The 24357-nt window shown below is 38.0% G+C and overlaps 1 protein-coding gene across 1 annotated transcript; it reads right to left on the minus strand.

Annotated features, from left to right (window-relative positions):
* dcaf1 (ddb1 and cul4 associated factor 1) lies at window positions 1–23858 on the minus strand. Its single transcript, XM_088917738.1, has 24 exons — window positions 23663–23858; window positions 19857–19995; window positions 19051–19127; window positions 18104–18177; window positions 17745–17858; window positions 17048–17185; window positions 16158–16667; window positions 15838–15939; window positions 14772–14930; window positions 13983–14162; window positions 13533–13742; window positions 12830–12999; window positions 12402–12526; window positions 8938–10204; window positions 7723–7921; window positions 7519–7601; window positions 7083–7167; window positions 6529–6762; window positions 6158–6251; window positions 5451–5555; window positions 5194–5267; window positions 4494–4586; window positions 3937–4207; window positions 1–2446 (listed from the first exon to the last, which is right to left on the minus strand). Exons 2-24 carry the CDS (start codon window positions 19985–19987, stop codon window positions 2388–2390), a joined length of 4554 nt encoding a protein of 1517 aa, XP_088773864.1. The 5' UTR covers window positions 19988–19995; window positions 23663–23858; the 3' UTR covers window positions 1–2387.
* Window positions 23859–24357: the final 499 nt, after the last annotated feature.

A 24357-nucleotide genomic window follows, 5' to 3' on the forward strand; every position in this document is an offset into this window, starting at 1 on the left:
TTTGAGAAATTTTTATTCACTTTATAGTAAAAATATTTTAGATACATTTTGTACAAGGCCTGTTTAAAGATCTCTAAAGACGTAGCTCTTTTTCATTACAATTAAACTCACACAATTAAAAAAACACCCAAAAAGCAAAGGGACAAATCAAATAAATGAATCAAGATCTTCCACTACTCTTTCTGACAAACCCTTCACTGGAGAAAATGGTGTTCTGCAATTTTGAAGAGTTTAATCCTAAAAGGAGGCCTGTATATTAATTATAATTCCAGCCACCGGATATCCACGTGTGACTAAAGGTCAATTGTGATAAGAAATAAAATCTTATTCTCACATTTCACATCCCAGCTGACATCTAGGGCCTGTGGTTTCAGACATAAAATAAATCCACTTTCAAAACTGCTAAAAGGTTCAGAAAACATTTTTGGACATTTTATGCAACACTCTGTTAATAATAAACGCAATTAATTGTGGGAGAAATTATAATCATGTAATCTACGAGAAAAGCAGTTTAGTTTTTGTACTCTGACACTGTGATCAAAAAGGGAAATATTGAATGAATACAGTTTGCAATCTCAAGCCACAAACTATTTACTAAAGCTGAATTAGTAACTCAAAGCAGTTCAAATAAGCATCAAAAAGGCAAGGCGTTAAGTCTCCTCAATGCAGTGTTTATGAAATATTTTCTATGTGTACAACTTTAGTAGCACATAAGAAAACATTTTATTCTGTCCCCTCTGCTAGCTCTTAAGGCTGCCCCAAGCCTTTATCACAATAGAAGTAAAGGAGCTCAAAAAAGTTGCAATTCTTTATCAGTGACAGTGAAAGGTCTGAATAAGCAGTAAGATTTCATCAGTGACAAACATAAGGTCAGAAAAATCAGTTACTGGTTGAATTGGCCAAAAATAATCATTTTTGTGTCAGAAATCAGTTGAATAGTTTACTTTTGAGATACGTATTAAACATGTTTCACAAAATGACAAGCACGCCCTGGTATTTCAGAAATGAATCATTAAAAAAAACATTAATTTCTGAAAAGCAACAGCACTAACAATTTATGTCAGCACTGTTTTTAGATTTTACAAGAAGCTTCCTTGAGCTGATGGCATATTAAAATAATAACTTGGATTTGTACACTTCTCTGAGGGGATCAGACAATTCACCGAAAAGTGAAGTAAAAAATGATTTTTAAATATTTTAATACGTATACCAAAGAAACATGATTTTGAACTACCTGCATTTCCCCTAGTACCTGTACTAGTGACAAAGATAAACAGACAGGGAAAGAGATAAAAACTATATATTCTATGACCACATTCTGAAAGTGAAGCTTACATGGAAAGCACTGTTGCTTCAAAATATTCAGAGGTATGATATATGAACATTACACACGGTAAGAAACATCAACCACAAGCAAGCAATGTGGACCTATGTAGTCAGAAATCTGACTTCACTGACGCTTCCAGCTAAGCCTTGGAACAGAAATGCTCAAGAGTGGAAGCAAGTCAGACGGCAGAAGAAATAGGAATTCAGACAGTATCATTACAGATACAGAAAGGGAAAGGGAGCTTTCCATTATTTGCTAGTTTCTCAGCCTTAATCTAAATACCCTGTATTTCATTTGATGTCCGTTTTCAAAGAGGAAAGAGAGTGCCAGATGGGATGACCGCTATAATTTTAGCTGCAGGTCCAACTAGGAAGTACAAGCGATCTCTTCCACTGTGTCAGAACGGAACCCTCATGGCCAGGCTGCAGCAGAAAGGGTGGCACTGCCACTCAGCCCCAACATAGTTGGGCAGGGATTGTGACAAACCTACCGGCAATATATTATTTTTAAAAAAGGTAACATTTCAGCCTCCTCTCATTACAAACAGAAATGTATCAGGAAAAAAAAAAACTTCAGTGCGGAGCTGCAGTGAAATACTTTCTACAATAGTTCTCATGGAATAAGAACAGTCCACAAAATACTGAAAATAGTGTAAAATAATTTATGTGAAAAAACAAAGCTTACGTTCTTCGGGGGCTCATTTTTCTTAAGCATCAACACCACTTATGACTTTATACAAAACTATTATCTTTCTTTTTAAGAAACTCTAACAAAATATTCCAACCTGTTTTCTCCCTAGATGCAGAGTCCCTGGCTCTAGCTTTAGCCCCTGATCCTCTTTCATCCTCTTATGGGTCCTTTGGTCTGGGAGACTCCTGGAGTCTGTGTGGAAATGCTTGTTATGACACCTCAGACGTCTCAGACGTCTCATCTCAGACGAACCTGTCTTGCCCCCGTTTTCTTTTGCACTTTTATTTCGGTTACCATTTTTGCCATGCTCCACAGACATTTCCCAGGATTTTGTTCTTGGAATCCAGCAGTGACCTTCCCTGTGACTTCTTCATTCGTTAAGAGATAAGATAATATCATCTTCCAAGTCTGAGTAATCCGAGCTGTCCGCTGGAGAAAAGGGAAGGGAGGAAGGGAAAAAAAAGTTTAAAAATGTAGAAAAAATAAGCGAAAGTGGACCACAGAAGATCACAAGCTTTCTATTGCCTGTGGCCAATCCTTAGATTTGATGTCTAGTGGTCCACTCTTGACAGTTCTCTACAAAAATGCTAGAAATTCTTTCTTGGATACCAAAACACAACCTATAATCCAAAAACAGCCCAAGGGCAAATTTTATTGATGTAATCCACACAACATATATTTCTTATCTTGTACGTACCTGAGCTGCTATAAAAAAATTAACTACCGTTAGTAAATATTATCGATTCGTCATGTATAGTTGAACATCATTAGAAATCTATTTGATTTACGCAGATGGATCTAATAGTTCCATTTTTAATGAAGTTTTCATCTAGAGTGCTTTGCCTTTTGGGGCCCCACATAAACACATTCAGTTGATGTTGGTTCAGTGTAATTGGTGTTGTACCATGAACTACAGCTAATAAATTTAAAAATAGACTTACATTTTAAAAATGGTAAATTGTTGGCAGGGCTTGGATACCTGATGTAATTTTCAAAGGTCAACTGAAAATATCCGTGTGAGGACCCACAGACACAAATGTTTTAGTGATCATGATAATTTTCTCAGTTAAGAAAAACTTGTTTTCGGAACTTCAGTTTAAGGGGAAATAGTCCTTAGATTCAGTGAAACTTTGTAAGGATTTACTGCAATAGCCTTTATGCTGGACACATGCAGTACATCCTTCTGGAGTGCCCATAAACAAGTTATCTAGAACCAGCTGAACTGTCTCATCACCGTTCTGTCCAGTAACAATTTTAAGCAAAAAAATCTCAGATTTCACTTTTCTTCCAAACTCTGAAGATAACCATCATCATCCCAGTCTTGTTCGTTCCTAAATACCACACAGATAAAGAGTGAAACTGTTTACTGAACAAGTATTAAGTACCAATACTGTATACGCTGCAAAGCTAATCTATTTCGCAGCTGTAAGCACTGTAGAATAATCTGAATTGACAAAGCAGAAAAACAATATTGAAGATTTTCATTTATGAGATCTCTCAATACAAATTTGCTCAAATAAGGTAACAAGTCTGAAATGTTCAGCTAATGGTTTTTATTAAGACCTGCCAGTAAAATCTGAAATGGTTTAACAAAAAGCTACATGTTCATCTTGATGTAATGGCTTATCTCTTCTAAAGCCTGAGGTTTTCTGGGACCTAATATGAACCATATTTCATAGTATCTGACAATGAAGTGAAAAGAAAAAAAATTGTAATTCGGTGAACGATCCACCTTGAAATAAGTTATTTAAAAATGTGTACCTCAGTACCTGCGAGTAATGTCTTTGTGAAGGGATCATTCTAGAAGACCACAAGAAAGCAGTCTAAATTCTAAAAGATAAAGGCTACCATCATATACCAAAGACCAAGCAACCAACAAAACCTACAGGTAACATTCTTCACTGAACGCTGGTACTTACAATTCTCCAAGATTAGCTCCACGTCATCCTCATTATCATCTGAGTCATCATCATCTTCATCCTCCTCGCCATCCTCCCCATCTTCCCCCAGCATGCGCGTCACCTCCTCATCATCAGAAGGAGACAAGTCCTGCTCCCCATCTTCCTCCTCCTCCTCCTCACCACCATTTTCATTCTCCAGTTCTGCTAGGAGAGGGTCTGTATCCATGTCATCCAGATCATCATCAGAGTCTTCATCGTCATCATCATCATCCTCCTGGTCCTCATCTTCCTGTTAGATACAACAAACAGTCTCAGACAGAGGGTCATCATTTCTCTTGTTACACAGGTTTTGTATGTTGATTCATAAAGTGTGGACCTTTAATTGGTCTTGTTCCCCAACAAAGCCAAATTCAATACCAGGGTGAGTCTAAAGTCTCCAATAATTTTTCAAATTTTAATTTAATATTTGATATGGAATATACACTTGCATTTACTTTACTAAAACTGACTTTCTGTTGTTGTATCAAGGTCAATTCGCTACTGCTAAAGAATAAACTGATGATGGGAATGCTTACCTGATCTTCCTCGTCCTCCTCTTCCTCAGCCAGCCGTTGCCTTCCCACCTCATAGAGCCGACAGACAGTGTCCATGTTCATGGAATCCTGATTCTGCAAAGCACAACAACATGTCTTGGTGGTAAATCTTTGATGCAATGCTAAATTCTTTTTTGCATCTGCAAATGTTGTGTGCATAGAGGAAGCACCCGGGCTGAATCAGGAAAAGTGTGAGGTGCAGACTGAAAATCAATCCTTTGCAACAGCTGGGACGCTTCAGCCAGAAACAAGCACTTTAGTAACATAATAACATGTAAATGATTTCAGTTTTATAGAAAATGAATGAACTGGTTGCAGGAAAGGTAGCCCAGGTCTGAACACAAACATATGCTTTATAACTGTAGGGTGTAATAACACGACCTTCCAAAGTGCAGGGGAGGGATGTGTCATTTTCTAGCTACAGTAATTGCCAGAAGAACAAGGTAACATTTATGACTCTTTTACGACAATTTAATTTCATTACTATCCAGCAACAGAATTAAAAAGAGAAAGAGTTCATTACTGTGGACCGTTATTTAACAGTCCAGTACAAATGAATGTGGAGGTAACAATGTACATATGCCTTTTCTTCCTGCAGATACTTTGAAAAGTTTCTTGTTTATAAATTGCAAGACAATATTGGTTCAACATTTTATTTACAAACAGACTATACAATGCTTACCTCAATAACAGCCAAATAGCAATCTTTGGTGTCAGTACACAGGTCAAAAATATTTCTCTTCACATCAATTGTTGCTAAAAAAAATTGAGGACAAAAATAAGTTTGAAAAAGTCACTATTATTCCTTTACAACCTCACTTTTCATATTATTGGTCATAAGCTAATGAACTGAAGTGACTAATATAGAGGAATTCTAAACATGAAAAAAAACATGGCAGTTCTTCCTCTAGGCCAAGTTCCATTTTATTAAAAGATTACCGATGGGTTTGTAGTCTGTGGCATCAAACGTCCTAAAGGAAGACCCAAAGGGACTTTTCATTTGTTGTTCCATCATGTCGTCCTCATCATCTGCCTGCAGCATTGCTGAGTTCAAAACAACAATAATTGGATAATGTTAAATACAGTTGGATGAATATAAATTCATCACACTCTTTCATAAACAGAGTGAATGTCAGTGGTACACTTTCCAGTACAAAATGATCTCCTACTGAGACAAATTATAATTCAATTCCAGGGTGAGTCTATAGTCTCCGAGGACAAATGGTAAAGTATAGTTCACACCAGAGCCACACTGGCTCAACAGGCCAGAGTTTATCCTCATTTCCAGAACAATAAGTGGTCTATAGAGTGACACACAAAGTGCTTCGCTCAAGGTACAACAGATGTGTCTGTGATGGTGACTTAAACTCACAACCTCTCAGTCCAGAAGCTAGAAACTGTTTCTCTCAAACAGGTTTTTACTTTTCATTACTCTTACCTTCATGTCTCCATCACCGGCACCTGAAAACCAGCACCTTTTAAAATTGAATTATTTCCATTACGCAAACTGGGCAAATAAATGTAGGCCAGTTTTTTTTTTTCTGATAGATGGACACCTATAAAAAACCGCTGTGCTCTTTGCACTGTGCAAAACAATGCAGGAAAGCACACCTGCAAAAGTGTGAAAGTTTAAGTTTAAAACTCACCTCCATAGATAACTGTGCCACTGTTATTGAAGACAATTCTGCACTGGTCTAGTGCAGGGACTGTGTGCAGAAGATGGAAGGTTCTCAGGTCCCACTGAGACAACAGTTAAGGACAATCCAGTGTCTGAATTAACTACCAATACTTACCTAATGCTTTAAAAGAAGGCATTGAATTCAAGCATTAAAGTAGCAGCATTTTAAGGTTCTTGAAAAAGTCTGTGATCTTAATATTTCTTCCTGCTCTACAGTTCACCAGTTCATGATTGACCACCATAAGGAATTTCAAAACTGTGTCTAATTATAAGTCGAATCAAAATTTAAAACTACCATCAGCATAAAAAGTGAAAGGTAAAACACTAAGAAAAAGATACAATTTCAGTGTTCACAATGACCTCTAGCCCATTGGGATGGAACACTCCACTGATGTTCATGTTGAATTTGTCGAACTTATGGATAGCCTGTGCAGATCGCACATCCCATAAAACCCCATCATTTAACACCAGGTCATCCGTAGGATTGAAAGTTGCACAGTTCCTCTTATAGTTATTGGCAAGATCTGTGTTGTGCAAAGTGAGGATTTTCTGACCAGATTGGATGTCGTAGATCTAAAAACAGTATCACAAAAACGATGCCAAAAGCTGGTTAAACCAATTGATATTGCAAATATCCCTATACAGATGCAGCAAAAAAGTTATCTTATTGTTTTAAAAAAATGCTGTCCATATTACATTTTCATTATTATACAGTTTTTCTATTATAGTGCAATGACAGCAGGCTTCTCAAACAGCAAAATTCCACAGAATTCAGAAAAAAACGAGCTGCTTATATAATGGTAATTCATAAAATTCTTATATGGAGTTATGGCGTGCTCTATTTATACAAATTAACATAATGTATATTAGAATGATGAACATTAATGACTCACGTGAGCAATATCTTCCTTAGTGCCAATGACTCGATCTTGAGAAAGTTTACTGAATTCTACATAATGATCATCTAAAAAGGAATGCCTGAAAAAAATAAGTTAGATTTAATTTCAGAAGAATGCTGCGGTCAATTAATGATGATCAAATAATAATAATTTCATATAGTCTAAGATGTACAGTCTAACCAAGTATTATTAATTAAATTAGCCCTAAGTCCATTTTTGATCGCACAAAAAATAAAAATAGACTGCTTTTTATTCTTTCAGCAGGAGGAGATCTCTTCCTACTGAGGCCTGTTTTTCATTAATTTTTAACAAAGATGCTCTGTCAAGTCAATCTTGTTTTAAAAAATTTCTTACACAAAACGATCGACAACACTGAACCTAGTAAAGCGCTAACAGACCCTGACAATATCCGCTCAAGTGAAGTACTTACTTCATGTCAAAGACCGATTTCATACCCCAGAGAGCAGAGAGAGGATAGGTCCAAGAGGCTGACGTTAGCAACAAAGAGCCGTCCTATGGGACAGAAAAGAGAAGAAACAGATTTTTTTCTCAAAGCTCAGAAAAAAACGACTTGAAGTATTCTAAAAGATATAGAATCAAAAAAGGCACAGATAAAATCTAGTACAGCTCTTACCCGGGAGGGCTCAAGGTGAGTAATGGCAGAGTTGTGACAGCTGTAGCTGGCCTCCTCCTGGCCATTGAACACATTGTAGAGCTTTAGCTGGCCAGTGCAAGTCCCAAGCATCAGGAATCGTTCCCGAGCAGAAAACGCACAGCACATGAAGCCACTCTCATCCTCATCCGCTTCCCGGAACACCGAGATCGGACGGAATCTGGCATTGCAGGAGGAGCACATTAGCATCACATACTATACAAAAGGACACGAGGGCTCTTGCTCAATGACTTGCCTGAAGTGTGCTTAGATGCCATATAACATCACAACTTTAACTGTAAATGTAATAAATCCAACTCAATTTATTTATATTTTGATAAAAATGGAAATCTGGAACTGCTAATTATTTTGTTTTTATATGCTCTCCAAATTTAAGTCTGAAAAGCGTTAAAGCCTTCACTCATTGTACTGTCTCCTAAACCTTCACAGGGAGACCGCTCCTCTGACACACCCATGTGAGTGCCATTCATCTTTTTCATTTTAACACACACAGAGCCTTACTGGAGAGACTGCCGACTGGAGGAATGGTGCATCTCACTGATGGCACTGCAAACTTGAATGGACCTGGCAACTCACAATCCACCCCAAAAGATTTTTACTCCAAAAGTGAAAAAGACCCTGTAGTGACTAATGCCCAATGGTAGCACTGCGTCAGCTGTCTAGCTAGTCTATTTATTATTCTGTTTTATTTTATTTTGTATTCCTGTAAAAATTAAACAAATCAAAATAAAACAAATTATATATTATAAAAAATGCTGATGCCTATGAACCATAGTCTGAATAACGAATACATTTGAAAATGGGAAACAATAAAATGTGGTTCAAATGCATTTACTTTCCTATGAAAATTTTTGTAAGCATTTTTTTAAAAAAGGTGAAAGGCAATTTCAGTACATTAAGCAGGTCAAGTCATCACAGCAGTTGAAAAACACAACTGAGCGAGTCAGAAGAACTTGTCTAAGCAGCAAGGTTCACAACTGCTTAGTAAAACCCTTAGAAAGTAGAGGTGTGTATTCTCTGTCTTGACTACTTAATGTGCTATCACCTGGGATATTAAAACTTCATCAGTAATAAGCAAAACCAAACTAACACATAATCAGGCTTAGATCTTAGTAAGAAACAAATCTGGCAATCAATTTGTGCTGCAGATTTTGTTATTATAATAAAAAACCCTACCGACTGAAAATGAGATGTCTGTCAAAGCAACCTCCATCCACCCCTCCATACTTGGGGTAGACCACCCTGTGAGTGAGGCGGGAGGTGAAGTTTGTGGGTGCCTGGCGTCTCTGCTTGGGCTCAGGGCATTGGTGTGGCGTGAAGAGGGAGAAAGGCGGGCAAGTCGTGACAGGGTTCTTGCAGCGGGCATGCTGTTCCCGGAGGTATTCGGTGATAATGCTGTCCAGGGTGGGGGGAGAAGGCAGGTGACGGTCCAGTTGTTTCTTCATGGCTGGACTTTGGCTATAGGCCCCGTGGTCCGACTTCTGCCGAAGGACCCTCGGTTTCTTGCTGTTGCAAGGGGATGGGCGCTCCCGTGTGAAGACTATACGGCCAATCAGAGGCGAGCCGTTGCTGTGAGGGGCTGCAGCAGGGGGCTGTGTCTGCGAGGTAGAGGGCCGGACTTGGCTGTGGCTCGAAGATGGGGTGGCAGAGATGGAGGAGTGGCTGGCTATACGCGAGGTCACTCCATTAGGCAGACGAGGAGTTCGAGGCAGCACCGCCGGGGAGGAGGTAGGTGCTACCGCTACAGGACTGAAAGCAGAGGAGGAATGAGAGTGTATGGCCATTGGAAGATCAGCCTCTTTGGTCAGGGCAGAGGCAGTGTCATGTAATCCTTTGGTAACAAGATGGTTCCTAATGAGTAGCAGGAGCTCCTTCTCGGGGAAGGAGATCCGAGACTGTGCCACCACGTTGGCTTTCTGGAGCCTGGCCAGGGAGACATCTGTGCCAATCAACAACGGCTTCCCCGACACGCGTTCGATGAGCTCAGCAGCATACTTGCAGAACTTGACATGCTCACTGCGCTTGTCCTGCAGCACAGGCTCCTTCATCAACTGCTGGATTTGCCCACTGCTGAAGAGAGGAAGCTTGCTAATGATCTGCTTCACTGTGCCACTGCGGGACAGCCCAACCAAAGCCTTGCAGGCTAGTGCCCTGATCTGGTCTGCATCAGTGATGGGCATCTTAACAGTAAGGAGAGAGAGAAGGACCTTGATGCCGTTGTTAGACTGTACCACATTCCACATCTTGGTGAGTACATTCTCAGTGCACTTGTTGTTTTGCGGCATCCGGCGTCGTGGAGTCCCCGAGATGAACTTGCCGATACTGGAGATCCTCTTATCTGGAGCACATACGCAGTTGATCACCACCTGCAGGGCTGATTTTTGGATTTCTGCATCGTTCACAAACACCTCTCCTTCTGCAACGCCGAGGATTATACTCATACCTGCCAGATAAAAAAAAAATACAGTACAAACTAAGCTTCTGTTTTTTACAAAATGCCATCAACTTTATCATGCTTGTGATTTGTACCTCCATTTGTTTATATAAAATAAAACTATACACCTACCTGAAGCATACTAATTTATATTGTATTGCTTTGGCAGTTGAGTTCCCATTTGGCAGTTTAACTCATTTCAAACAAAATACAATGCACTTTGTAAAGTGAATTTTGAATAATTAAAGGGAAAAATACATAATCACTGCATGCAGAAGTGAAATATCTACAAACTTAGCTTCTGCACAGATATAATATATTCATCAAAGGCCTTTAGCACAGTCACCTAATGCAACACATTCCCTTTATTCCACCTTTAGTACAGAAGCAACTATGAACCTGCACAGTGACACTGTATTTACTGTAGGAAAGCACCTGACATCAGGTGGCTTACCCCGATGTGTGACATATTGATATATTGATAAAATATAAAAACATCAACATACTTCAACAAGCTATGCTTAAAATAAATCTAATGGAAGTGGTATCATCCTGTAGAATTTAAAAAAATATGCACACTTCAATGAGGTTTTTCAATACATTGTATTGTATGGGTGTGGAGTTATAACACAATAGTCATAGTTGTTTGGCAGCCAATCCTGACCAGTGAGTAGTTTCAATTAAAAAAAAAAAACTAACATACAAATTAAATAATAGTTTCCTGTAGCCATCACTTATTAGTCTATTATTTGGACACCTCTTAACAGGAGAAACAATATATTAAATGTAAATAATTTGTATACAAATTTTATGCTCTCTAGATAAAGCAAAACTTCACAATTATGTAACATAATTGTAACTGTGACCTAATTTACCCTTCATATTATGCAAAGAAAAGCTTTGAAACTAATATCCAATATGTAATTTGATTTTAGTGATGTTTTAAATGAGTATCCCGAGGTGGCAAAGAGTAAATGTAAAAGTATTCTTAATCTTTGGTTCATCCGTCTTTATTTTATGCAGCGTTTAGAAATTCAACAAGAACTGCACTGCATCTGAAGTCCAGGCAGCCTCTTTCGGATTTTAAATAATTTACAATCACAGTATAATTTATTCAGTACCAATAGGAACTAAACATCCTTAGATCTAGCCTTGCTTTATTTTTCTTGAAAGCCAGAAACCTCCAATGTAAAAAAGTGTCTTAAAAGTGTCTATGTAAATACCAAAACTCAATGGAACTGAGAATTACCTATTTATCTACTTTTTATTTAATGGAAAAATATTACATGCTGTCAATATATACTGTGAACATTTCTTAGTTTACATATAAAATACATATTTTGAGTATGCATGAGTACTCTTTAAAGTACAACTATTCTTTTACATGTTAAATGAACAAATATTTAGACTTTTAGCTTAATTTATCCAAACTGAAAAGAAAAGACAAGCTATACCAATAGTAAAAAATCATCATTGTAAATATTTAATGCTTTTGCAGCTTGTGCAGTTAGAAATTCTGAGGGTGGAACAATATTCTCCTGATAAACTAAATAGTGCTAATCAAGGTTAACCACAGGACATCCAAGGTTTTTTTTTAATCTTTGCATAGTATCTAGGTTATTTGGCAACAAAGAAACATTACCTGTTTAAAAATGTAATTGCATTTACCATGTAAACACTTACAGATCTATGTGCACCGTATCAAACTGTAAATCTATATTTTACAAAACAGAAGTACAACCATTTTTCGAAAGCATGCTGAAAAAAGTACATTGAAGAGCATTTGGAAATAAAAAAGAAAAGAAGTATCTAGCTTCTAGTCTAGAATATTTACTAAATTGTCCAAGTCAATTTTTTTAAATTAAAAGTTAGCAAAGTAATTGTTTCTTTAACACAATAAATGCTCTAGAAATGTTACCAGTGTGTGGCAGAATAACATAACAAGAAAGAAAAATCAGAAAGACAAAGATAACACTGTAAATACTAAATTATGCATATGGCATTGAAAATTACTATGTAGTAGTTGAAAACTGAAAAGGAAGTGAAATTTTATCCCACAAGGATATATGACCTGAAGCACTCCTTTCAGGAAAAGTGGCTAAAAATAGGGAGACAAAGCACTGTCTCCAAAACCCCAGAAACCAGTGGTATTCGCAGTCATTTTGTAAAGGGAATATGTTAAGGGGCAAAGACGAAGATTACTGACCCACAGTGGAAACAGTCGACCCACTCTCATCCAGTACATCCACAGGCTCAGCCAGAAGCAGCTGCGTTTTAGGGACCACAGTGAGAATCGCAAGGACATCCAGGGCATACCTCACGGTATCACTCCTTGAGAAAAAGAAAAGCAAAAAAGGAATGTTCAGAACTACTGATGACATTTAAAATAAACCAAGCGCAATCTGTAAAATATACAATGTTTGCATTAAATATAAATTTACTGCATATGCAAGAGTTTGTTTACTTTTAAGATATTAACAAAAAAACAATGTGAGGATAGTTTAATTTAAAAATTAATTTAAAAGCAGAATCTAAGATTCAATTATATATGTATGGTAAATGTCATAAGACAAAGGTACAATATAAAATGAATGACTTCAGAAATCTGGGACAAAGCAATGTTAACAGAGATACCTTCCATAGTAGGTTCTCCAATCACAGGCTATGGAGATGAGCTGCAGCATTAGCTGGATGCAGGACAGCTTGTGAAAGACCTCAGCTGGTTCCCAGTACAGCCGCACGGGGCCATACTCTATAAGGAACTCCATCATCTCTACAACCTGATCGTGGGTATATGTGCATGCCTGAAATGTAGATGAAAGTCGTTACAAAACAACAAAAAAGCATACACACATATCAACCTTTTCTGATCCTCCGACACAGACATCTTAATTTAATTGATGATGTTTTATTTTTGATAACACTCCGTTTAAATAGCTGATCCCTGTAAAGTCCTTAAACACAGTTCACTTCCGTGCTTAAAAAGGATATAAAGATTATGACAGACCTATGTTTAATCAAAATATGGACCATGTGCTAGTCTCCCAATAAAATATTACACAAACAAAAAATTCAGCTTTAAAAAAAACAAGAAACTATGAGAAGCTACGAAAACACTCTTTAAAACCTTAAGGGCCTATTAAGGTACATTAATATTTGTATTTTAACTGGTTGCAGCATATTGCTTCTGTCCCAATTATCGATTATTTATCAGTTCTATTTAACAATTAGGAACAGAGGGTGGAACAAAATCCCCCAAAATATTTAGATTTAGAAAAATATGAGATTTTGGGTAACCATGAGCGACAATGGTAGGAGGTACACAATAAAAACACACCTTGTAGTATGGCTGTGGGTGAACAGGAGCACCTCCCTCTGTCCGCTGCAGGGATTGCTTCACCTGTTCCACTTTGATGGCCAGGTGTGCCTCAAAGTACCTGCGCAGAGCCATGCAGGTGTGCTTTGCGGTCTGCCGACTAGAGAAGATCTCATCATCACTCAGTAAGGCTCCCTGATCCTCTAGGTTCAAAATCTCCAGGGTACTCATCTGGACACAACATAAAAACACACGTTTACATAAATTGTAAGATTATTCATATTTGTGTTAAAGTTTGCTATATTAACAGCTATAGGAGTCAAACTGTATATAATATTTTTATTGTCAGCTAAGATCATCATTTCTATCCTGAATTTAATGCAGATTGATGGCATTAACCATACTAAATGTTGTGGCAGTCGCTAATTCTTAAAAAAAGTAATGGAAGAACACAGAGCCAAAAACATGTACCAAGTTCACAAGGCGCCTCAGGCCGTCCTGTTTGTCAAAGAGCTCCAGAACAGCACGGAAGGAGAAGGAGATGGAGAAGAACATGGTGGCATGGCAGCCCCCTGAGGCGTGAGAGCACTCCAGCAGCCAGAGAGTGTAGCCAACCACATCTGAGAGGATACTGTGGGGAAGCATGCACACCTGCCACAGACAACAGCAAACATCAAGGGGGGGGTCTCTCAGGGCCCACAACAGCAAGTGTAACAAGGAACATGGAGGAAATTAAATAAAACTGCTTACTGGTTAAATCTTCACTACAGACAACAATTTCCTAGCTCCTTGCACACCTGAATTTAATGTACCTGTAAGCATTGCTTCTGGAGAAGCACAATGCTTGTTAATTATTAAATGTATTAGACAGGGTAAACGATCTATAATTCACATACAGCAGACAATTTGCAGTGGAACTGTACATTTCAGCTTCAAAATGAACAGTTTTATTTAGATTTTGACATGACACACTTAGAAAAATGTTTGTGTGTTATTTCTGTTTTTTAAACAAACAGAAACCATGTCATTTTGTGCGTTTCGGTACAAGTCTACACATTATGTGAAGATCTTTCTGTTTAGATTTTTTAAATGTCCTATACAATTTTGATAGAAAAACCCTTGCCTTCAAAACATTAAACAGTTGCTGATCTTTCAATTTCAGACTTAAGAATATACTTTTAAACTGCAAACAAAATTCATAACATTGTAAAAAAAAAAACAAGGTGTTCATAAATTATGACCATAAAGTATGGGTCTTACTCTCTCCATTGCATCTTGATTGTAGGCTAGGTAATAAAGACACAAAGAGACGCCTGTAGCAGCCATGGAGGGTCGAGGGATTTCCAGTAATTTCTGCACACCACCATGGGCTACAAACTCGGCAGCAAACTTCTTGTGAAGGAGCAGGGAGGCCAAATACTGCAGACAAAATATGCCCATAAGGAGAGGATCTCAGCACAGTGTTTTCATTATCGTTTGTCATGAAGTAGGTCATTCTTTTTTCTGCATCACTTGACTATACATTAGACTACAATTAATATTTCATTGGACTGAGTCAATGGGAGCTGTAAGCAGAACAATTCAGAAACTCAAATAGCTTTAACTTAATAAAGAAACAAACTACATTTTAAATCAAGACAAACATCCATCCATGCTCAGAATTCCTAGTACAGAAACATGCATAAGCAATTCTGCAAGGCAAGACTACAGTCTGGACAGGATGCCAGCTCATTACAGGGCACATGAACACAATTCAACAACATGAATTAAAATATCTATCAAGTTTATGAAAAGTAAGAGAAAACTGGAAACCTGCAGAAATCAAACCAAGAAGTCAAGAGCTGTGAGGCAGTAGTATTAGGCACCAATACACCAACACAACCCAAATGAACAACATGTTTGTTCAAAAAGGAAAACAAAACTACAAAGGGACACATTTTTGCTCTTACTTGTTAGCCTGGTAAGACGTTATGTGTTATTCTACATAGCCATCTCCTAAATTATTTATAAAATACTTTGCTCTTTATTTTTATATTCATATTAACCATTATTAATGTACTATATACTATAATATATTAATAAACTTATACATTAACTAATTGAGTAAGCTTGCATTTATTATTCCAAAAACCTTCAATAGTCAATGGAAAAGCAAATATTGAATTGCTTTTTATGGAACAAAAATACTGAACACATCAGTGAAATAATGAAAAAAAACGTAAAACCATTTATCACCATTAATAATGACAGCTGCATGTAAAACAGGATTTTATTGTCAATTTTGCAACCTTTGACAATACAAACATCTATTATATTCAGACAATACCTTAAGAGCCTCAAACGTTAACTGGACATCATTGGTCTGCTTAAGATCAATGTAGTACATGAGCAGCTCCCGAGCCCCAAGTTGCATAAACACTGCCAGCAACTGCAGATAAAAATAAAAGCAGCACTTAACAAGAGAAACTCAAGTAAAGCTTAATGGAATGAAGAGAAAAGTGAAAATTCACATACCACACCGGAAGAGCATCTTCTTTTTTGTGTTTTCTATATTAATAAAAATTACATAATTTCTATTGCGATCAGCAATTTACAAATTCTTGTGACCCAAAAGAACACTTTGAAAGAAAAAAAATGGTGGCCTACCTCTTGATACTCCCCTAGAGGGGTTAAATATTGCAGAATCAGTCTCTGCTCTATGGCCGGGGTCAGAGGGTAAAGGTGATAGTTGGTCCCAATCACCCAGGGGGACATCTCAGACCAGCTGCTGTTGGAGAGCTCACTGAAAATCCTTTCAGGCTCCGAAACGGAGAAGTTCAGCTTCTGCTTTGCTTTCCTCCCATTCTCCCGTTCCGTCTTCTTCACAGATGTGTTCTTTTTGCCATCAGCTTCGTCCAGCTCGGGCTTGACAGTGGAGTTGACCCGGCTGCTGGTTTTGTGGCGAGAGTTCAGGTGAAATTCCACATCACTGTCTTCCAGGCCCTCTTTCTCCTCCTGACTGTCCAGAGCTGTATCATTAAATTCCCCATCCACTGCCTCCTCATCAAGGGGCAGCAATGGCTCAAGAGCCTTCCTCGGGCTTGGCCGCTTGAACTCCTGTCTGCTCTCTGCATCCTTCTCCTGGAGTTCACGTAATCGCTGCAGCATGAGGGGCACCTGTGAAGATATCGAATAACAAAAAAAACTCAGCATTCATCATTTCGTAAACAAAAATATTCCATATCTAAATTCCATATCCTTCTAGCATTTTACCTACTGTAAGCATTTATCCACACCTAAAGAAGGCTCCACAGCCGAAATATTGCGTCTCCTTTCTTTTCCTTTCAGCATGGAATAAACCTTTACCTATTCCTTTGCAGCCTATGCATGATGATTCAGCTACCTACGTGAACTTCTGTATCCATTACTTTTTTTTTGACGGCTTTTGACAGACATTTTTAAAATCACTCAACATGTGTTCAATGCCCTGTTGGGGTAAGCTACACTTTTGACATTTTGTGCTTTACAAGGGCAGCTGGAAGAGGGGTCACACTAACCAGCAGTGAGTTCTCTTCCCTGTAGTTGGCAGCTATGTCTTGGTTCTCCATGGCTCCAGCTAGGAGCCCAGTGGCGTAGGTCCTCAGAGGCTGCTCGGCTTCCTGGGCCCACTTAAATAGCTTCTCCACAATGCCCTCCTGCAGTACCAACAGAGGTCAATGAATGACTTCTTGAATTTCTATGTCTGCTGATATAACAACCTCTTTCTTAAAAGTAAAAACGGAAATTACTTATTGGCTGGAAAGTACATCATTCATCAACAGTTTTTAACTTAACATGAACATAATACATAATGCATAATAACAGGCATAATGCATCATGCTTCTAAGAGGGAAACAAATTAAATTTTCAGAGCAATCATAAAGCAGTTCAACATTTGGTAGCAAATGAAGCACAGGACAATGCAATCCGCAATTAGGTTCATGTTCAAACGCAGGCTGTGACACAATAATTGTATACTAATAATGATAACTGATGTATATAAAAAAACAATCAGAGATACTTAAATTATAATCTTTTGGAATGTAAAAACATTTTAATGTTGATATAGCATTAAAGGTTTATGTGTGCCATGTGTGGCGATTCAGACTATGACATTCTATTCCCCAGTAATCAAAATTTAATGACCAAAAAACTGATTTGTAACTTAAAGCAAAAGTAATCTTGTGGCAGGCAGGAGGTATTCTGAAGCAGTACCTTTTCCTGAAACACGACAGCAGTCTCCAGACCTGGCATGATGTTCTGGAGGAGACGACAGGCAGCCGTGTTCAGAGACAGCTCACGGCTTGTCATCACATACGTGTTTACCAGCTGCAAATAAGAAATAAATATCTGAACTAGATGCATCCCTAAAAAATGAAAGGTATATTTTAGCCCTGTTTTTAAAGTCATTACACAGAACAAGAAAGTATCATCATTTTTTAGACCACAGCAAAGGGTTTCTCATTCTAAATATATAGTGATGTAAAGTATACTAAGCATTAATTTCAGAGGCTTGCAACCACATACTACTGTATGTGACTTCAAGTTTTTGAGCATTCATCTATAGACCTTACCGCATTCATAAAGTCATCATTCTTGAAAAGGATTTTAAGTAAATGTCCCAACATGCACTCTGGATCTGCTCTTCCTAAAAAGAAGCCAAAAAATAATTCAATGTTGGAAAGCTTTTTATTGAAAAAAGAAGAGACAATGGAACCAGTGACTCACAAGTATTAGCAAGTAGTATCAGAGTATCAGCTCAACTAGGAGGCATACAAGCATGTGGCACACACTTCATTTACAACACAAATGTTACTGAGAATTAAAAGCATGTCCACAACAACAAGCTGGACACCATGAACCACTTCAAATGAGCAGAACTCCCAAGATATTTAGTTTTAATGTTAGCAACACATCCGTAAAAGCAAGATAAATGGCTATGAAAACAATCATGAAAAAAAATGTACTACTCAGATATAATTTACTTTTGATTTTATTTTCTGTAATTGTGACAGTTTTCATACACCCAGTTTACCCTACCCCCTACTCAACCGTCAATTCTTAGCTAAATAATTAGTTTAAAAGGTTTCTGTAAATGTATCTGAACAGTTAATTGGCTGTTTTCATCAGAAAAGCAAAGCAGCTTGACCTTAGGTATATTACAAGTTTGTACAGTAACAGCTGTTACCAAGAGCACACTACAGTAGTTATTTGTATTTTAATAGAGACAAACCATAACACAACTCCACATTTTCTGCTACTTTTTACAGGAAAAATATTATGAGCATAAATTTAATTTATTGTATGTTTACTAACCCATTATATTCACACCTTATATATATTTGGAAATACAAATGTATAAGGTCTTCTCCAATGCCACTTCTGATACAGTCACTTTGCAATGCAAAGAATCCTAAGTGATATATGTCCAGTGAAGCTTGTGGAAAACTGGTTAAGATACTAGACTGCTAAATATGCCATAGGTTAATCATATTTAAGGAGATGCAAAGTACAGACTCACCGGGATGCCTATCATCAAAAGGATCAGGATCAGCTTTATGATATTCCTCCGTTTCTCGCTCAATGAGTTCAGAGATTCTGAAACAATTACACAAACTTTAACATACCCCTATCACTTTTAAGTATACATATAAGGAAGGAAGAAAAAAAATTAACAATCAGCAGTAAAAAGTCACATTGTCCAGGCAGAAAGGTCACAGAGGATCAGTCTTTATGGTATTTACAGTATCCTTTTAACTTGCATTATACACTTCTGCACTAAATTCAAAGTGACTACAGAAAATGATGGTACATGATTTAAATCCCATTTATCACTTACACAAATACTACCTACTGTAACTTGCTTTTGTTTTGAAATTAACATAAATTCGGATCTTCATATATATACACTTATTCCAAGATCTGTCAACACTGGGATACCATTTTTGAATCCAAATCAATCTTTTAGTACATGTTTGGAATTCTAAGTCAAGGAAAAATAAAGTATCTATATGCGCAAATTTGAATTATTTAAGAATAACTGTTAGACCTTACATCTGTGTCAAAGTGTCAAAACTGTGTAGGAACTGATCTGTTAGACAGATCACAGCATTGATGTAATCACAGCAGTTCCATTTGTCGTGCGTAAGAAATTAAAGGTATCCTTAGAACCACAGTGGAAATATACAGTTTCTTCTTCATTCTCAATGGGGAAAACGTTCAAAGTTTCTTTATTTTATGATAAGGTTTAAAGCCTAACGCTGACATGTTAATTCTCTGACAGTGATATCGCGGCGGGACTACCAGTTTCCTGCTCCCTCTGCTTACTTGGTGAGAATGCTGACCAGGTCCTGTGTGCTGCCCTGCTGCTCCCTCTCCCACTGCTCCAACAGCGAAGACAGCTCTGCTTTGGAATCCACGTTGTCAGAAGCTGACGCCGATGCTGAAGCTGAAGCCATGGCCAAGCCTAGGACCGAAAAAACAAGTGGAGTTTTTTTTTTTTCCCCACTCTCACAAACAGCCTTTCACATTTAAAACCAGCACAGACATTTGCATAATTAGATAAGGAAATACAATACCACAACTACTTCATTCTTGGGACATTCCTTTGGTACAAAACGTTTAAACTAAGTTCTATTTAAAAGGTTTTCTCTTCTATTTTCTTTGAAACAGGTTGTTAACCACAGAGAGTGCTCATGCAAGACATCATACAGGTAAAGGTTTATTTGTTGCAGCCTACGCATACCGACGCAGCTACCTACTTAAGATATTGTACTGTACGTGACAAGTACATGTCGAGGAATTCAGCAGAACTCAATTGAAAGGCACGACATAATTAATAATCAATATCATTCCTCGACCTTGTGTAACACAAAAATGTGTTATATTGACAAGGGGAAGGCACTGAGCCTTTTTAATTCTGAACAGAGAAGGTTATCTGGAGGAATTCAAAATCCTCAAAGGCACTGACAAAGTCAACCCAACAGATTGCTTGAAGAATGAACACTGAAGCACAAACCAGAATGCACAAGTGTAAACTACATATAAGCGCATTTAAAATAGAGAACAGGAGGCACTTCTTTACCCAGTGGGTTGTGGGAGTATGGAACAAGTTAATTAATGTCCACTTCTAATTGCAACAGGGTACAGTTCAAAGTTAAGAATCTAGTAGGAGACGAATGGATGTACAGTAATAAACTTGAAGTTTGTCTCATTATTGTCTTGTGCATTTTATTCTGTGTAATAAATAGACCTTTCAAGTAGTCACATTCAGTTCACCACTGCCAAATTGTCCACAGAAGATTAATGAATCCATTTGAGCTCAGTTTGTATTCTTTGTTCATTATTTGTTTATTATATAGATAGATAATAAACAAAAAAAATATTTATTTGGCTTTTCTAAATAGTTTGTACTTAAGACGGTGTCAGGACTGACTACTGTTAAACATTTAAACTATTGCCTAGAAGGAATTTACAATAAAACAGGTCTAATCTCAATTTACACTTTACATACCCCAAAAGCCTATGATATGGCTTATAACGGATTCAGGAGTTTGTCTTTCCATAAGAAATGCAATTCTGTTACCATGGAAATCTTTAAGGCGCTAAATCACACATACCAGTTGCTTCTGTTTTTATTACGCTTAAGCAAGCACATGGAAAAAAGCATAACTTAGTGAACCTCAAGTAAACATGCTTTTCTAAATATATACAGTATATTTCTGATACTGGATGTACCAACTCATTAAATTCAGGTGTTGGTCACGGTTCATTAATTTTGATCAGTTGCAACTTCCTTTATATATGAAGCAGTTACAGTCTCAACCCCAATTCAACTTTAGACCGAATAACTCATCATATGAAGAGGTTCCAAACTGTCTACTCTCCCTGCCTGAAGTAAACAGCCACAAATCATTTCCTCATTCTGATCACCATCTGGACATCTGCACAAAATATAACTATTAACATTCAAGGAGCCTCTTGGAGTCTGTCGACAGTCTCTTCAAACCAGTGAAGGCATAAATGTTTGAGAAAGACCATAAGCAAGTGCCCAATTCAAAACGAAATTACTGCGGATCTTGCAGGTAATAATATTCTAATGAGTTTCTAGTTGAACACTGCAAATGATGCATACACAAAGCAGTTTGCCACTGAGTAAATTGTTTGTTACGTTTTGGTCAGTTCAAAATCCATCCAACTTCTATCTGCTTCTTCCAATTCAGAGTAGCAGGGGAGCCCGAGTCTGTGCCAGCAAGCAACAAGTGCAAGGCAGGATACACCCTGGACAGGACGCCAGTCTAGTGCAGGGCAAGGCACACACACAAACACAGACATGAGCGCACTCACACCAAGGCCAATCAAACTACCAGTATGTTTTTCGGACTGGGAGGAAACAGGAGTACCCAGAGGTTACCCACGCAAACACAAGGAGGGCATACAAACGCCACACATATAGCACCACAGGTCTGGAATTGAACCCAGAGCCCCAGTACTGTGAGGATGCAAAGCTAACCACTGTGCTACTGTGCCACTCTAATTTCACAGTACAAGGCAATATTCAGTCGTTTTGGACCAAATGTAGTAAAGTAGTAAATGTAGAAAAGCTGTTTTTTTAACAGACTTTTGATATCTCTAACTGACTGTTTTGCCATATCTGAAAGGCATACTTTTTCAGCTTTTGTATTTATTGCTAATATTGCAAATATTTATAAACATTTTCAAATGATCAAAAGAGTTAAATATTTAGGCCTGCTTTATTGAGATACTAATCAGGCACAATAACAAAAGACATTTACTCATTTTCATTCTGCATGTGTGCAAAGAATGATTTGATATTCAATGTTACTGAAATAAAAGCTTTTCTATCCCATGGGGGTTATGATGAAAGCATATTACGATGTTACAAAAGTATTACAAAAATACTCAAATCGCTTTATGCCTCTATAAAAGCTGTACAGTTAAAAACACTTTTAAAAAAAAGTTAATTTTTCAATTACATTTAAATTTCTAGGAAATTCCCAGAAAATTGCTTTGCTATGCTTTAAAAAACGGATTAGGGACATCATGTAAAACCCTCAAACGTGTATTGTGGAGTTACTGATAAACTGTCACTTATGTATTATTAACTATTATCGCAAGCTCGTATATAATATTACATATAAAAAAATCCACAAGACTGAGTTTTGCTATCGATTTACGTGTAGAATGAAAACTGTTATGTACTGTGCGTTTTTGTCCTAACGAGGTTATTTCTCACAAAACGAATGGTTTCCCCTTCATCATTAAACCATCTCGGCACGCCAAAACGCTGGCACGTTTTTCTCCGTTTTGTTTTGTGCCTCAACACCATTACAACATAGCTTTACGGAGCAACAGATCAGCCGACACCAACAACAGCGGCGGTGGCGAAGCAACAGTTAATTCTTTCTTGGCAGAGTCAAAGTTAGTAACATACCGTATGACATCGACCCAGCACGACTACCACAGTACAGCACTGACAGCGCTATATCACACCAGTACAGTGGACTCAATCGGCTCCATGTACTCACACCAGCGCCACTGTGCACAGAGTTGGTGGGCCGCTTGTACACAAAGTGAACAGTGGTAGACAGGAAACCACGTGTTGAATTGAATACTACAGCACACGTTAGGGTTACAGTGTATAGCCTACAGTACAGGAAGGTGCCAACCAGCTTGCAAGACAGCGCGTTGACCGGCCGCGGTCAAGTTCATCTGGGGTAGGTAGCTGGTGAACAAGCTTCCAGAGTAAACGAACAGCTGACGCAACTCCTGAGATTACAAAACACCGAAGAAAGCGGCGAAAACCAGTTTTCCGCACTTCTAAAACGGCTTTATGCCGAATTTTGCACAGAGCCAGTATTTTGTAAAGACTTGAGTCCAACCCTTTATGCGAGGGGCTTCTTCACATGTGTGTCTTCGCGGTGAATGATGAATTCTCTCCTAACAGTGCCCTTGTTTCACCGCCTTTTAGTTAAACAATGAAAACAACGCAAACATTTTCTCTACTGTATTGTGACCCATGTACCCTTTGGTGTTTGTAAGCATGAACGAGAGCCTGACTGCACACTGGTCTCTGACAGACACAGGCTCACTTCCATATCTGCAGGACTTACCTCACAGTCCCTCTCGGTCTCCCCCCCCCAACACACACACAAACCTCCGTTGGTATCCTCTGCAGCCAACTCCGGAAAGAAGCGTTTGCGCGTGAAATCTTGGGAGTCAGTAGTTTGTATATGTTACGTTTTTCTCACTACGTTTTGTGATCTCACTGATATCAGTTCCCGTGTGCGCCAGGTTTATTATGGCCACCACGTTCCTCGCGTCACCGCTTAGGCGACACCACGCGAGTACTTTTGACGTCAAGAAGACAGAGCATGCGCGTCTCAACTCGCTGTGCACTCTGGGTATTGTAGTACTGCTGCAAAATAGGCACGGCGAAGACGTTCCGTAGCAATAGTAGAAAACTGAGTATCGGGGAAAGCAGTTAACACTCTTTAATAGAATCGGCTGTAATGTACAATGAACACCACAAAACATTTAAACGTATGAAACATTTTTGCTTTGTACTGTTAATAATTAATCAAGAGATAACTGCAAGAATGCCGAAAGAATACAGAGATCAGATGTGTCATGCTCACTGCGGCCCTAGAAAACCCGCCAGCAGCTGGCGCCCTAGGTAAAATATTTTTTAATTTAATTTTTAAAGTATTTTACAACCTTGGTTTGATTATTCTGTTTGTTCGGCTGTCTATCCAACCAATGTTTCTGAGCTCAGTTAAAACAAAGACACAAAAAGTTTCAGATTGGG

Source organism: Atractosteus spatula, chromosome 5, assembly GCF_055471065.1.
Source record: "Atractosteus spatula isolate fAtrSpa1 chromosome 5, fAtrSpa1.hap1, whole genome shotgun sequence".
Classification (NCBI taxonomy): domain Eukaryota; kingdom Metazoa; phylum Chordata; class Actinopteri; order Semionotiformes; family Lepisosteidae; genus Atractosteus; species Atractosteus spatula.